This window comes from Lethenteron reissneri, chromosome 7, assembly GCF_015708825.2.
Source record: "Lethenteron reissneri isolate LAM-NWPU_2019-01 chromosome 7, ASM1570882v1, whole genome shotgun sequence".
In the NCBI taxonomy this organism is placed as follows: domain Eukaryota; kingdom Metazoa; phylum Chordata; class Hyperoartia; order Petromyzontiformes; family Petromyzontidae; genus Lethenteron; species Lethenteron reissneri.
Window position 1 is genome coordinate 1048297 of NC_083785.1, and position 17076 is coordinate 1065372.

The window sequence follows — 17076 nt, forward strand, 5'->3', positions numbered from 1 at the left end:
TCACGATTTTTCAGAGGGAGGCCCAATTCCGCCAATAAGACATCATCAGTGTAAGGGCCGCCACACATTGAAACCATTGGGGGTTTGACAGCAGCGCGATGATGATGATGGGGGGTGTTTTCACAATTTGTGTATTATCGGGGGCCACACGTCAGGGGCCGCACTGGAGGCCACCAGGGGCCACCAGGGGCCGCACTGGAGGCCACCAGGGGCCACCAGGGGCCACCAGGGGCCGCACTGGAGGCCACCAGGGGCCACCAGGGGCCACCAGGGGCAACCAGGGGCCGCCAGGGGCCACCAGGGGCCACCAGGGGCCACCAGGGGCCGCACTGGAGGCCACCAGGGGCCGCCAGTGGCCCGTGGTGGCCTTGCAACGACGAACCCTGCTGCGTGATCCCAATTGAGTTCGCATATTATTTTTCGAATTTGCCATATTTGGACCCTGACACCGGCGCACGATGGCCTGCTCTTGCAAATGACATCATTGGTTATTGAACAGCCACTGTGAGGCAAACGGCATGTACTGTATTTTTTTTTGGCGATTAACACACCCGCAGCGCTAACCAGGGTCGGCCGCCCAGGATGTAAGTTTCTCCCTTCGTGTCAACTTCTACAGCGTCATACTCTGCTGGTGCACATTGTCTTTAACGTAATTTGCTCAGACATGACATTAGTACTTTATAAAAGAGGATCTTGAACGTTTTTTTAAAGATAATTTATTACAATGGAAGAACATTTTATCGTCACATAAACGACACAAATTTTGACATTTGGTGGAGGTTTTTTCTTTGCTCATTTGCCGTTTCAAAATTGGTGGGGGGTGTCTGTCAGTCAAGGTGAATGGTTTCTGGAAGAGAAAAACAAAACACGTAATTCACGAGAGGAAACTGTCCTCCCACGAAGCGTACATTTTTTGTATCATTTTGTATTGTTTCATGCACAGTACGGTAGAGTGCGGTGTTCTTTGGCACAGCTGACAAAGGAGACATTCGCTCACCTGAGGCAGCCCTCAGCCCGCCATGATATGCTTGATGAACGCTGCAATCGCAGATACACGGAAGAAAAATCAAGGCGTCGGCATAATAACTAACAACTTACCGTATAAATGTATCAATGAATACAAATGTAATCGTGAAATACTTTCCATAACAGAGTTTCTTTTGGGGTTAGATCACGTAAATATAAATGTGACGATATGGGTGGTGGTCCAGATGTCTTGTCACTCAATTAATTGATCCCGAGCATTTTTTCCCATTTGCACGATCATTTATGTTTGAAATAACCCTTTCTTAAAAATATATATTACGTTTTAGAAAATTAAATCTAGGTCACAAGACATCTGGTCCACCGTGTCCACGACAACAAAGCTACCGTGCCTTCACAGGCAACAGCAACGCATACTTTATCCGTGCGAATTCATCGATGCGCACTTCTGCTGTGTTCCGAACGGCAGCGTTTGACAAGTAAAGGGCAATTGGTTGGCGATGGGAAGGGAAGTAGGCTTACCTTCATAGTTGATGTCTCCATTGCTGTCCTCCTGTCCAGACATCAGCTGTTCCACTTCATCCTCAGTCATCTTCTCCCCTGCACACCCAATCCGCACGTGTCACTCAAATATCCTTCATGCCCCATACCACGGGACGTTGGAACTCATCGTCCCGATGTCTTCCCATAGAAATCACAATTTGACGCGACACCGTCCATTCTTTAGAACTTCGCCCTGCAATTGTGTTTGACAAATATCCGTGCGGTATTTGTTTACATATCAGGGACTATAGTTAAACCGATAGTCTGTATCCTTGTTAATATTTAGCGCTTCGGTAGCTGAGTTTTTGAAAAAAAATTGTTATCAATCTGCAGGTGATCTGCTTAGAGCCTATTTTTTGCTGCAGGGAAATTTGTTTTCAGCTTTTATTTAACTTCATTAATGTTTGTGCAATAACTTTGATTCCTCATGTGATGCGGTGGGTTTGTTGTACAGTATTTGCTTTTGTTCTGATTGCTTTGCTTCATTGCCGAATTTTATTTTGTCTTTGTCATGTTGGGGATCCAGGTCACTATTGCAAATGAGACTCATTCAGTCTTTTAAATGTACAGTCAATGGCTCACCACTTTCTCAGATTCTGCATTGCTCACTCATTGGATTCCACTGCAGATTTAGACCTCTCATTGAAAACGTAATTACACGACACCCCCCAATTTGTAATACTAATGACACAAACATGCACATCCTGTGCACGGGTAAACAAAGATCCCCGTATACACTTTATCATATTGTTAGAGCACGTGCTGTTAGCGAGCACCTATGAAGCGCCCTGAGAATGATTGTTAAAGGGAGCTTTATACTTTTAAATTACGATTAAGGCCGGCACAGCACACGACGAGGGTGGGTGGCCAACACCACGCCTGGCCGCCTTTGCCTCCCTAGTGGTGATATTTACACACCGCACCAGGTACTCATTTGAGGCTGAGTCGACCTAGGGGAAGCCCAGGACCGGTTCAGGTAATTGCCACTGGTGTCGACCGTGAGTGGGAACTGAACCCGAGTCGCTGGATTCATGGTGCAGTGCACTATATTCTCAGAAAAACGTAAAAGTATTCCACTCTATGTTGATTAACTGTGAGAAACCAATAGTAGCTACTGTATATTCTCTGTATATTCTCAGGTTAACATAATGTTTGTACAACAAACTGAACATAAAAGCATTCCACTGTATGTTACTTAAATGTGCATAACCAAACTCATAACAGGTACTGCATATTTCAGATTAACATGATCCATTGTAATTTATATGATAATATTAACCCCGCTTGGTCTTCGCACCGGATCGGCTCACAGCGATGACATCACCGTTGCTCTATTTATAACCGAAACAGGGGAACTTTATCACATTTCTGTCTAATCGCCTGATGAAGCTGGTTGCAATCATCGGCGAAACATCACAGTATTCGAATTGTAAATGTTGTGTGTTTACTCTCCAACACACCATTGTGAACTGAAGTAGTGACTAATTGTCACCTTTTTGTTTACGTGACAAACCTTACGAATTGGCTGCGTCGGTCGGTGCCGGGTTTAACGACACATTTATACTTACGCGATCTAACCCAAAAACCTACGACTGTACTATTTTTATTTGACCAGGTAAAGCCCACTGAGCTATATAGCTATTTTTCAGCAGCGACCTGGCCACACATGAAAGCTCAACAAAGTGGCTTATCATGTGGAAATGTATCGCAGCAAATAATCTAAATGCGTGATGTTGATTCTAAATGAAAAGGAAAAACCGGAGGACCCGAAAAAAAATCCACGCGGCCACGGAGAGAACACGCAAACTCCAAATATATAGTCGCCAGGGTCGAACTCACGACCTCCAGCATACCAAGCGAAGGTAGTTAACATCTCGCCACGTCTATTGCCGACGGCAATGGTGGCTACTCGCTCCTCTCACCAAGCGTCGCAAGGACGTGACGAAGCTCAGCGCCCATCACGGTGCCGTTGCCCTCCTTGTCGAACACGCGCAGGCCCTCCACAAAGTCTTCCAGAGTGCCGCGGTCCTTGGAGTTGGCAACGTGTTGCAGCGTGGGCAAGAAGGTCTCAAAGTCCATGTCCTTAATCAGCATCTCTGCAACGCAGCATCGGTGGGGGGCGGACAGTGGGGAGTCGGTACTTTTCATGCGCTGGAAAACTGACTGGAAATTGACGCATGCCACCGTTGAACGTTTAGAAGCCTCTCGTTACACGACGAATTAACGTCACAATGGTAACGGTGCGAGCTCCCCCTGCCCTTTATTCAAATGTACAATCCACTTACTCCGTCTTGTCTTAGAATTGGTATATTCGTACAACATGGCTGAGCTATTGCAATTTGAGGTAATGCACTAATACCACACAGAGATTGTATTGCGAATTATTTTGGGATTCTTTCGAGAGCTATGCGTGAGAACTCTGATCCGTTGTGATGTAGGGGCCAATATCGCAGACTCTCTTATCCACTGGGTTATCCGAGAATTTATTCCATTTATCCGTGAGAAAACATTCTGTGGATGATTGCCGATAATATGAAGATTTCCGTTTCTGAACTCCGAATATCCGCAAAAAACACCTGTTGACAATGGGAGTTGTGACGCGAGGTAATATCTGCTGATAATCCGCGAGCAACTGTATGAATTTGCCAAGTGGCTCAACTCGCGCACAAACAAATTGTGGGTTAATCGGACGCCGTTTCGCATGGACTGATGGGAAAAGTTGCATGTAACGGTGTGGACGAGCGCTGTCGCACCGGGGTGAGCCGAGGTGGTCGGTGTTACATGAGATAAAAGGGCGTGAGTGGTTATGGGGGGAAAATCCCTCCAAAGCCCCCATCTCCGGAAGCAGAGGCGCCACAAAGTCTGGCTTTGACCGGAGTCGGCAGGACTTGATGTTCTGTGCTTTGCCGACGTGTGGAGGGCGCTATGGTGTGGTACGCGGTGTTTTGAAGTTGTTAGCGCGCGATGCTGCTGCGTAGATGTGAGAAGTTATTATCCGCCACTGTTTGATTCGTGTCCTTGGACAAAGTGTCTCAAGGCATAGTTAATACATTCTAAATCTCGTTAAGACTCGCTGTATATCCGGATCGAGTTATTTGTCCATCTTTCTATTGCCGATGAAGCACGTCTCAAAGTCCGCATTAGTGCCCGATACTATTGAGGGAATTGCATGGGTGAGTCAACGAAGGCAAACTCCTCTTTCCCCAGTGTTAATAGAAAAGAGCAACCCTCACATTGCCGATAACAAAGCATAGGAATGTATAGGGCCGTGGACCCTACAATATGCGCTGTTAATAGAAGTAGCGGGTAATCGGGTCAAGGATAAGAGGAGTTCTATATTTCAAACAGGTGTAGACAACTAACATTTGGGCGTCATGGTAAAAGAGATGGAGCCATTTTCTTCCTGCCGTTTTGAACAGTGAGGGTGGAGCTATGGTGTGAGCTGTGTTGTTTTGGTTGTTTCCAGGTTTTTTTCGTGATTATTAAAGAGTTGTATTGCCATCAGACCGTCCTGAGTGCGATCATCTTCGACGACGCAAGTGAGTGAGGTGCCGAATAAGGAAACGGACGACACGTGGCATAGACAAACAGGTGCCACCGCGTTTTAGAGCAAAGCCAACCATCGGTGGTGGTGGCGGCGATGGTAGGTGCTGTGGTCCCCTCACCCTCTGGCTTGGGCTTGTTGAGCACTTTCAGGACCTCTGCGTTGGTCGGGTTCTGGCCAAGGGCTCGCATGACATCGCCACACTGGGAGTACGTGATCTTGACGTCGCCCGTGCGGTCAAACAGGGCGAAGGCTTCCTTAAACTCTGCATGTGGGAAAGAGATTAGAATCACAACGTGTATTCCGAATTGCGTCGTTGTTAAAGCTGAAGTAGTCCATCTGTTTACACAGCAACAATGTAACTACTGTACTACGGTATATATGTAAAGCGTACACGAATTTTTTACCCGTGGCACACCACGGCAAGAGGAGTTGAGCCAGCTGCGCAAAAGGGGAGCAGTTAGGCGGGCGAGGTGACCGGGAAAGGGAAGGGATAGCAGGATGGAAGTCCCCTAGACGGGCAAAGAGGGCACGGCTCAAGATGAGCAGCAGGAAGACAGAAAGAGCAGCGGGCAGGAGGGGAAGGAGCGTGAGAAGGAATGAACGGGCCAAGATGTCGGGGATGAGAGGGTGATGATGATGAGCGGGGGGGGGGGGTAAGAGAGGGAGAGAGGAAGGAGCGTGCAGAAGTGAGCTTCACAGAGCAGCAGCGTGTGTTTTCAAAGGGGGCGGGGAGAGGGAAGGGATTCAGGGTGGGAGTGGCCACACACAAGTCACGTGATTCACGGGAGGCTTGAGCAGATTTAGATAGCAAAGACAGATGAGAGAGGAGGGATTCAGAGTGAGGTTGTTCACACAAAGGTTACGTGATTTACGGGAACCAGATCTACATTGATTTGAAATGCATAAAGACTTTCGCATTGTATTTTGGAAGAAGTGATGTATTTTTTTTACCTCCGCTGAAGATATTCCTTCTAAACACGTAATTTTTTTACATTAATAATGTAACACAATGTGCAATTATGTGTTCACGTGATGTGCAAACAAGTTTGGTGACGTTAAACTTGAAATTTGATGGCATGCACAGTCTGAATGTTGTATAACGGCCCGTGATCTATCAATGGAAGTGACGTTGAGCAGTTATATTTGCCCATGCCCTCTGAGAGTAATGAAACCTCTTTTAACTTAAGTTGATCTCTTTGTCCATGAATGTCCTTACACTAATAATAGTGCACTGCTCTCTACATGTCCATTTAAGATCACTCCACTGCTGGATGTGCAATCGCAAGGACAGTAAATATATCCGCAGTGAACACTGCATACAGTATAAAATAAAACGATAGATTTTTGTTCGATATCTGTTCCACCGTAAAAATGTGAAAGAATATATGGGAACCGAGGGGAGGGGCTGCGGGGGATAGCTCCAGAGGGCGGCGCCACACAGGGTGTCACGGTGACTAGATGTTAACTACCTCGGCTGGTGTACAGGAGGTTGTGGCTTCCCGACCCTGTATATTTGCTGTTTGCATGTCTCTTTCTCCCCGTGGTCGAGTGCATTTTCCTCCGGGTCCTGCGGGGTTTCCCTCCAAATTTAGAAAATATGCTTTCAGAGTATTTGGCTGTACTCTTTGGTTCATTCGGTAAAGTCACGTAGGTGGAAATTATTTTATTTTCTACCTACGTGACTTTATCGATTGAACAAAAGAGTATGGATTCCTGCAGTCACGAAAGCTTCAAATCAAGAGTATTTGGCTGCTATACATTTCCACACGATAAGAAGTCGCTTCGTTGAGCTATCATTCGTGATGGCCAGTGGTCGCTTCTGAAAAACAGCTACATAGCTCGGTGGGGCCTTATCGGGTAAAGAAAAAAAAAGAGTGAAGTTTAGTTTGATCCTTCTTTGGAAACTCGTCTGTCACTGCCTGTGTCCGCGCATGTTTCATGTTGCGTGCACCCTTCTCACGTGGCTGCATGAAGAGCAGCACAACTCTTAGATACAAATTCTTAATCTGCTCCATAAAACGGTGCTACGTGCTACCAGAGAAGGGTCATCACACGAAACGTCGCCTATTACATTATTATCATTATTATTTAAGGGCACAGACAGTGTTTATTGACGATTGCATCGAGTTTGTATTCTTTCGCGACGTCACGTTTGGCGTGGAGAGAGCGAGATATTGAGGAGGAACCCGTGCAGACAACTCACGACTGGAACGTTACAACAAGAGCCACTACCACCACCACGTGGGGCACTGAGCAGGCGACGGTGGTGGTGGTGGGGCAGTCCAACGAAGCGAGAGGGAGGAGGGAGCAGGTGATGGGGGAGTGGGTCCGGTGTTGGCACATTTGCGGTCCCTCGGTGCGCCTGCTGGCGACTTAATCACGGATACATTCAGCGGGGCCCTGACACTCACCCTTAAAATTAGATTAAGCAGTTGTCTGGCTGGCTGGCGGCGGCTGTTGCGAAGTTTCTCCCTGTGATTGTGGGAGTTGTCTATGATGCCCCTGGATCTTTAACTCTGACGGTCGCGATTGGCTGCGGCTCCATCGCGCGTGTAAGCGACACACCGCGACTGCGGCTGCCGGATGTTATTTCTATTGTTTGCTTGTTTTCGCCACAATCTGCCCGTCCAACCGTCGACAATTTTATTATCCGCTAATTGAATCGCTCGAGCGGGGGTGGACGTTGAGTGAGTGTCGTGTGTGGGAGCGAGACGGCAAAACAGCGAGCGCTGCCAATGATTTTGGTTTGATTGAGCTGCAGCATTATCGACGTGCTAAATTACACTATGTAACAGGATTTTTGTTCCTTTGTAGTGTTATTTTGTTATTGCTAATGCCTCAAAAGTATAGAAAATGGCTATTATTCCCCACAAACTTTGCTTTTGTGACCAGGACTTTATGTGAAGGAATGACACAAATTCGCCCGTTGTCTCATTGAAAATAGGTACTGGCGGAGCCAGTGGGGTGGGGGTGGCACGTGCCCCCGCAATGATCCGATCGAAATCCCTAATTTCGATCAGATCATTGGGGTTTATTAGGAATAAATCGGCATTTTGCGACCCCCACTGCCACTGTGTAGCATATTATTACGTGCCAGGGACTCTATGAGAAGATAGGACAATAGTCTGAGTCCATAATTGACACAAATGCACACGCTTTCTCATTGAAAATAGGTACATTTAAAATATATCTGTCCTGGTCACAAAAGCAAAGTTTGTGTGGAATAATAGCCATTTTTTATACTTTTGAGGCATAAGCAATTAGAAAATAACACTTACTACCCAGGAACAAAACCATCTTTGTTGTTACACAGTGTTACACACGGACATGCCGGTGTCGCGTCAGCGGCCTAAGTTGGCGGCGGACAGCTGCAGAGACACACAATCCAAGTGGGTTGGCCGGCTCCATTCGATCCCCAGACGCGGCAGTTGCCCACAGCGGTTTAGAATTTAATTTTAATCCGCCCGCCCGGCCACTGACACAATCGGTGCGCCCCGCGCTCAACTGGCGCGTCCGTTGCGGTGGGGTGAAAGTGCGGGCCACACTAACTCCAACTTCTTCTTTCCAAGACGTCTGTCTGACCCGCCAAAAACATGCCCCTCCTCTGGAGAAGCTCTCGCTCTCTCTCCAGAGGCCTCCCTGCAGCGGGGCCCTTTCCGCCAGCGGTGACGCAGGGCGCGCAATTGCAGGGCTGCAGCTTTACCGCATGCCTCAACGGTGTCTCACCAACGTACCTCCGTTTTATTTGAGACATATACAACACCGAGAGCCAATGCTGCTGTGATGTCATGTTCTTGATATTGCAGTAAACACTTGACATTTTCACGTTGTGTAATGTTTAAGGGACTTTCTTTAATTTCACCTTTTATGTGCGCTATATGTTTTGTTCTTGTACTGATTTCCACCCCGTGTTGGTATTCTCAGTAAACTCTCTTTGCATGTTTTCTTCAGCATTTGTTACAAAAGCTACCCGGTCTCAATTGCCTGAGTTCAACCTCTCTCTCTATGCGAGTATTGCCCTTTCTTCAAGACGTCAGCATGCATTGCCTTGCTTCCATTTAACTCTGTCCATGATATTTACTGAACAACTATCCCATAGATCCTCATACCAGTTGCATCCAGTTGTTAAAATTGCTTTTGTAACTTAATGAGCTGTCTTTTCCAACTTCTTGTGGTACCGATAATTTCCCAATCAAAACCATAATTGTGTTTTCAGTCTCTTGTTTTCTCATTCCATGTCCGAGACATATAACTTGACACTTCTCTAATTATTCTTACCAGTTGCCTCTTTGTACCCTGCTGCTATCCGTGACACATTTATGTTACTCATCTCTTGTCTGTGCTTGAGTTAAATAAGCGATATTAATTACATTTAAACATCTCAAAATGTTGGCAATATTGTGACAGTGTGCCCTACTCTTTTATAGATTAACAAATATAAAATTGTAAATAAGATGATTGCAGCTGAGATGAAGAGTGGGCTTATTAATAGTGGTGGTGTAGTTCAGGATAACAAGAGAACAGGTGGGAGAGGTTAAGGAGAGGTTGGGGTATTAGGGGTAGTGATAGGGGTTGGGGTAGTGATAGGGGTTGAGGTAGTGATAGGGGTTGGGGTAGTGACAGAGGTTGGGGTAGTGATAGGGGTAGTGATAGAGGTTGAGGTATTGATAGAGGTTGGGGTAGTGATAGAGGTTTTGGGTAGTGATAGTAGTTAGGGTAGTGGTAGTGGTCGAGGTAGTGATAGGGGTTGGGGTAGGCCTGGTTGCAGCAGGGGGACGCTTACAGAGCCGCTGACTGCTAACACAGCGGGGTCAATGTGAATGCGTTATTCAAAGTGATGGTTGACACGGGATGTTAGAAATCCACCCAAGAACCACCGGATTATTTGTTTACACTCACCCTCGATCTGGTCTGGTGAAAACTCGACCTGGAAATGTTAATGAAAATAATTCATTGTTAAAAAGGCACTTTACATCGCTTTACAATACAGTCAGTGTGAACATTTAAAACGTTGCTTCCGTCAACTCTTGAGTTTCTAAATCACATCTTTAATATTGTAATATAGTATAAATATACGGTTATTATAAAACACACATTTAAGTAATATAAACCATGTCAACATCATTATCCATTTCACGGAACTGGTAAAATATCCGTGACCTAAATCCATGGACAATGTATTCCCGTACTCATTGAATTTCAACCGCTTTAAATGACCCCAGTGCGGTGATCATCACGCGTGACGTTAATGTCAGCAGCAGCACCTGGACGACAAGAAGCTGCGGAGACCATCACGTGACGTTCACCTGAGACCATCACGTGACATTCACCTGACACCATCACGTGACGTTCACCTGAGACCATCACGTGACATTCACCTGAGACCATCACGTGACGTTCACCTGAGACCATCACGTGACGTTCACCTGAGACCATCACGTGACGTTCACCTGAGACCATCACGTGACGTTCACCTGAGACCATCACGTGACGTTCACCTGAGACCATCACGTGACATTCACCTGAGACCATCACGTGACGTTCACCTGAGACCATCACGTGACATTCACCTGAGACCATCACGTGACGTTCACCTGAGACCATCACGTGACGTTCACCTGAGACCATCACGTGACGTTCACCTGAGACCATCACGTGACGTTCACCTGACACCATCACGTGACGTTCACCTGAGACCATCACGTGACGTTCACCTGAGACCGTCACGTGACATTCACCTGAGACCATCACGTGACGTTCACCTGAGACCATCACGTGACGTTCACCTGAGACCATCACGTGACGTTCACCTGAGACCATCACGTGACGTTCACCTGAGACCGTCACGTGACATTCACCTGAGACCGTCACGTGACATTCACCTGAGTCGCTCACGTGACATTCACCTGTGACCATCACGTGACGTTCACCTGAGTAGCTCACGTGGTTGATCGATTTCTGACATCTCACTAAAGCAACGCGTTTATGTATTAATGTTTACGCGGAACCTTCCATGGAGAGATCACAGAAGCGTCCTTCATTCGAACATTTCTACACTCCGTCACAGACTAAAATATGATAATTGCTGTACAAGACGATGACATCGGGGTCAACAGATCGCGCCGAGTCTTCATTGGCCTGGTGACGGGGTCACACGTTTTGCCGCTCTTGAAATATTTAGGTGGTTTTCATTGAACGGAATTCGAGATAATAAAAACAAATGTCTCCTCTTGTTATTGTTTTGGAGCTGCGCGACTCCTGGCCAAGTGCCTCGACAGCCGTGGCACAGGAGGAGGTGCTGGGTGATGATGACCCGTGTGGAACGTGTTTGTGTGTGTGTGCTTCTGCTACTGTGTGTGTGCTGCTTCTATGTGTGTGCTGCCGCTGCTTGTGTGCGGTGCTGCTGCTTCTGTGTGTGTGTGCTGTGTGTGTGTGTGTGCTGTGTGTGTGTGCTGCTATGTGTGTGCTGCTGTGTGTTGCTTTGTGTGTGCTGCTGCTGTTTCTGTGTGTGTGCTGCTGTGTGTGTGTGCTGTGTATGTGTGTTGTGTGTGTGCTGCTGTGTGCTGCTGTGTGTGTGTGCTGCTGCTTCTGTGTGTGCTGTGTGCTGCTGTGTGTGTGTGTGCTATGTGTGTATGTGCTGCTGCTGTTTTTGTGTGTGTGCTGTGTGTTGCTGTGTGTGTGTGCTGTGTGTGTACTGTGTGTGCGCTGCTGCTGCTTCTGTGTGTGCTGTGTGTGCTGCTGTGTGCTGCTGCTTCTGTGTGTGCTGCTGCTTCTGTGTGTGTGTGCTGCTGTGTGTGTGCTGTGTGTGTGTGCGCTGTGTGTGTGTGCGCTGTGTGTGTGTGTGCTGCTGGCTACCTTGACCGTGGTGGGGTCGAAGCCGGGCTCCTTGGGCGGCTCGGGGGGAGGAGGCTTGGGAGCGGCGGCGGCGGGCTCGGCCGCTTTCTTAGCCGGAGGCTTCGGTGCCATCTCTCTCTGTCTGTCTTCTCGATGTCCTGGGACCCTCCTTTGGTGCCGCGGCAAGAAGGTGGCGGAGCGAGCGAAAAGTCCCGGAGTCTTATAGGGGTCCTCTGCGGGCGGGGGGGGGGGCTGGGCGGAGCGAGGCCGTGAACCCGCTGCGCGTGTTCATTGTTTTATTACGACACCGACGCAGTGAGCGAAGGGGGGTGAGTGTGTCAACCCCCCCGTGATTGACACCATCACCACCCTGGCTCAGTGTCCTTCATTGTAAGGCCAACCACGGGGGGCACCGCCCCCCCCAACAATACACAACACGTGACACCCCCCCCCCCCCCAGGGTTTTAAATGTGTGGCGGCCCTCACGCTGATGATGTCTTATCGGCGAACGTGCCCCACCCCCCCTCTGAAAATGAGTGAAGGCCACTTGTTTGTGCGCGCTCTGTGTGTTGGACTTGCTTCGCACCGAGCTCATCGGATGTGCGGGAGAAGGACGGCAAACTGAACACACAAAAAACACTAGAGAAACGTTGACTATGATGTGTGTACCCTTTGGTTCTTTCGGTCAAGTCACGTAGGTGTACAATACAATAAATTAAATCACGACGTTTCGGGCGCAACACAATCGTCCGTCATCGGGTGGGACAACCACAGCACCTGATGACGGACGCTTGTGTTGCGCCCGAAACGTCGTGATTTTATTTATTGTATTGTACACCTACGTGACTTTACCGAAAGAAGCAAAGAGTATGGATCCCTGCAGTCAAGACAACTTCAAATCTAGATCTGAAGTGTGTGTTCTAGTATCTCATGTTCAAGGTAAATCTGAAGATTTAAAGTGGTCAAACATTACTTTAATATTTTACTTTATTTGCATTCTAGCATTGTGACGTAAGCGCCGCTGTGGAGATTGCAAGTTCCAAGAGAATATGTCTATGAGCCACGTGTCCTTTCTCAATGGCAGTGGCCATCGTGCCCTTCTCCCATTGAGCTCTGTCCGTGACATTTACCCAAGAAGTCGACATCGGAGACTCCTCCCAGTTGCATCAGATTGCTTCAATTGCTTCTCCAACTGAATTTGCGGTTTTCCCTGACTTCTTGTTCCGATAATTTCCCCAGTCAAAACTTTATATTGAGTCTCTTGTTTTCTCATTACATGCCCGAGAAATGTTACTTGCCTTTCTCTAAATTATCCGTATACATTTTCTTTTTGTACTTACTAAATATGCAGACAATTCGACTCCTCTTTCATAATATTGAAATATGATGTTAATAAACATGTCCCAAAATGTTGGCAATATTACTTTTTTAAACTACTGTTACATTGTATGTTGAGCGACTGATGTGTGAAGGAGGCACATTCTTTGCTCATTAAAAAAATAACATTAAGGAGATTTTCACGGAGCGTAACTGCGAAATCTATCGCAGGTGTTGTCTGGTCGCTTTTCGATTTGCGCCACTGGGCGGAGAGTTGCGTCGCAAAGTTGATGGTCACGTTCTGGCTGCCCCCTTCCGCTGCCAAGGATGATCACCTGCCGGTTGACAATAACTTCACTTTGTGGGCGCTCGTGAAAGTTGCCACTGTCGTACCATATTAGCAACAACAACAACAGTTTTGCTGGCTGGCTGACAGCACGCAGGTGCGAGGGGGCGGGTGGCTGGTACCTGGGGGTGGGGGGCGCCCGGTGAGGGATACGTGGGGGGGGGGGGGGACGACCGAGGGAAAGTGAGGGTGGGGGGTGCGTGGGGGGGGGGTGCGTGGGGTGGGGTGTGCGTGGGAGTGCGTGGGAGTGGGGGGTGCCGTGGGGGTTGGCGGTTCGTGGGAGTGCGGGGTGCGTGGGGGGTGCCGAGGGGGTAGGGGTGTAAGGGGGCGACTGGGGTGATATGCGAGTTGTGGAGTGGGGGGCGCTGGGGGTTGTCACGCGCAAGCGGGGGGCACCCAGGGGGTGGTGGAGAGGGGAGGGCGTTGAGATGAGGGGGGCGACTGTCGTTCTAACGAGGGGTACTTTACATTTATGTTTTAACAAAGTCAAGTTTTGCTGACCGGTTGAAGGCGGGGAGTGTCGGACGGCCCGAGTGATGTGCGGTTTGCGAGTCCTGCACAGTATTACACACAAATTGTACAACTTTAAAACTGGGCTATTATGGCCGTGGATATAATTAGGCCATGGCTGAATTATTACTGGGTATCATGTGTGTGAGAACACGTGTGTCTGTCTTCAATCAACAACTGCCTCCCTCACGACAAATAGTATTGAATGCGAGCACGCCCTGAACTACACTGGGAAACACAAGAAGAGTGCCCGATATAGACATCTGAAATCACGGACGTCAGTCCACTCTTCCCTATAAACCAGGTGTTTTGCTTCCAGCGATAGTTGGAACCAGCTTCTCGGTGCACAGTCCCCGAAGGCCCAAAACGCGCAGGCAAATCGGCAATAAACATCGCCGAGGTAATTGCAATAGGTAAGAGTTTCTCTGGAATGGATCAAGGATTATATTGTAAGAGCATGGCAAAGAGAGACGATGGGAGGGCCTTCCAAAGTTTTGTCTTGAGAGGCAGATTGAAAACTAATTTATTTTTGTGTTTAGTTTTGTTGACCTTCCGATTAGCACGGTTGGCTACGTACGGTGCGAAAGACGTTATACACACATACATAGAATGTAATTTCCAAGTCTATTGACCACACCGATGGGTTCTGAATTACACGCATTCTGTGGTGACGCTGCTGCTGATGCCTTGGGCGGCGGTGCACAAGCACAATTAACAACAAACTCAGCGCACTCGTCAACAATCCACACGCGGCGTGGCCTTTCAAGAGCAGGCGACTGAAGAGCCCAGAGAGTCACCTCGAGTCGTCGCTCTGAAGAGCTCGCGAATCACGAGGCTCGGGAGAGTCGTGAAATCGTCGCTCGCCACTTCAACGTCGCCCGATTCCAGTGGTTGACACTCCACAGTCGTATACCGTCATGCTCCCCCCGCTGATCTCAACATTGCGCTCAGTAGAGCCATGTGCTGTGCAAAAATGTACATACTTCACAAGTGCGGAATTACACATTGATGATGGCTTTGTCAAACCATTCTCACAAACACCTTCTCGCCTCTGCCTGTACTTTGGCGATTCGTGATTGGTTTGCCGAGTGGATTCTTTGTCTTGTTCTGGCGCGGGGCTTGTGCACTTGCCACTTACATGGCTTGACGTGTCACGTGTGAGGAGAGACGAGGCGACACGTTGCGATAAACCAACGACACCGCCATGTTAGGGTTCTCAACATTTCCAACAGCTTTACAAGTGGTACGCGTTTCCCCGGCCGCCAATCTCATTGTCTCCTCTCTTTCTCTCCCTGTGTTTCTGTCTGTATCTCCCTGTCTCCTCTCTTTCCCTGTGTCTCCTCTCTCTCCCTGTGTCTCCTTGCCTCTCTCTCTGTCTCTCTCTATGTCTCTCTCTGCAACTCCTTGTCTCCTCTCTTTTTTTGTAATTTTTTTAAAAACTTTGCTTTATGTAAACCCCCACCTCTCGCTCACTCTCTCGCTCACTCTCTCGCTCTCTCTCGTTCCCTGTGTCTCCCTGTATCTCCGTGTCTCTCTCTCTCTGTGTGTCTCTCTCTGTATCTACACGGGGCGATTCCTCGTGGTTGCCCAAGGCCGGGTTTCTCCCCGCTGAAGCCGATCCCTGGAGGCGCCGCCGAATCTCGCCACATTTTTTCCCTCCACTCCCGGGGCTTCCCTTTCGACCTTCGCTCAATTCCTCGAGTTTCCACGAGCACCCTGTGACCTCTGTGACCTTCACCGTGGCCTCAATGTTGACCCAATTGCCTCCTCCCGATCGCATGGGGAAAAAAGCCACGTTGCGCGTTGCACCTCGCAAGGGAACAGAAGTCGGCAACCAAAATCACGAGAAAAGCCATTTTTTTCTTGTTTCGAATTCGGTAACACCCCCCCCCCCTCAATATTTCAAGAGCCGCACATGCATGTCGAATACGAGACGGGTGGTCCCTTCATATGGAGGAGGCTCGTGAAGGACGCTGCTGCTACTGGGAAGTTGCAGGCAGTCGCCCTCCAGCAACAACGGAGGGCAGAGGAGCAACGCTCACAACAACGAGCGGAATGCCAGGTGGCTAAAATACAGCAAGTTGGCACAGTAGGCGGTACAGCTGGGTGCATCTACCGTTCATCTCAGTCAGCCAACCCATAGCACCTGGGTCTGTACCGAGACCTCCTCCTGTCAGCGAGCTTTCGACACTTCACGTGGCCTCAAAGTGCACCTAGCCTGGCACAGACGCCGTGGTGACGCCACCGTCACTTCGTGGTGAAAGGCGGCTGTGTTGGTATTGATCCTTAAACAATGAATGGCCACGAAGCCATTTTCCTTGATGAGCCGCACGCAGCGTGCCGCCCCCCTGTGCCACGGGGCTGCCACGCGAAGTGTCACGTTGCATCTTGGAGGCGACGTTGTAAAGGGGGCAGCTGGGGAGAGCTGGACAACTAGAGACTTCGCACCGCACAACGCCGAGAGACGCGTGTTTGTGCATCTGTGTGAGAGAGAGAGAGAACGTGTTATCCGTGCCTGTCGCGACCTCGGGCACTGATCTCCTCCGCTCACGATATGATAAACATTCTAAACAAGCGTTGACATCCAGCTAAGAAAAATGTAAACTGCAAGCATTATGTAATCGAGCAATGATGGACCACTCACCCCCCACCCCCCCCCCCCCCAGGGAAAAGTAGTTGTCTGTAAAATAAGCCCTGTGCGTTGAAATCTCACGTCAATGAGCCGATTGGTTAAACGTTATATCGTGGGACCTTTTTGCCAGTATCAAAGTATATATAAAAAAAAAGAAAACTAACAATTTTATATTTTTCATACTTTGATATTGGCAAAAAGTTCCCATGGTATAGCTGCTCACCCCGAGCTAGAAATGCTCTGATACGTGTGGCATTGTCTTTGTGCTGCTCGCCTTTGGCGTTCTCTGGTCTGACACCGGTGATACGATGCCATACAGAAGACTGATGTCTCTGGTATCGGGCAATGCATCTATTAATTCTG

General features: G+C 48.6%; 1 protein-coding gene across 1 annotated transcript; it reads right to left on the reverse strand.

Annotated features, from left to right (window-relative positions):
• Positions 1 to 997: 997 nt before the first annotated feature.
• Positions 998 to 12124, reverse strand: LOC133355643 (myosin light chain 3, skeletal muscle isoform-like). Its single transcript, XM_061573014.1, has 6 exons — positions 11930 to 12124; positions 9974 to 10001; positions 5193 to 5336; positions 3450 to 3623; positions 1507 to 1584; positions 998 to 1038 (listed from the first exon to the last, which is right to left on the reverse strand). Exons 1-6 carry the CDS (start codon positions 12038 to 12040, stop codon positions 1010 to 1012), a joined length of 564 nt encoding a protein of 187 aa, XP_061428998.1. The 5' UTR covers positions 12041 to 12124; the 3' UTR covers positions 998 to 1009.
• Positions 12125 to 17076: the final 4952 nt, after the last annotated feature.

Coding starts and splice junctions, on each gene's coding strand:
- LOC133355643 (XM_061573014.1), bottom strand. CDS start 12,040: ATGGCACCGAAGCCTCCGGCTAAGAAAGCGGCCGAGCCCGCCGCCGCC. Junction 5,337..9,973: donor TTCACCAGACCAGATCGAGG/GTGAGTGTAAAC, acceptor TCCCACATGCAG/AGTTTAAGGAAGCCTTCGCC. Junction 1,585..3,449: donor TCACGTCCTTGCGACGCTTG/GTGAGAGGAGCG, acceptor TTGGGTGTGCAG/GGGAGAAGATGACTGAGGAT.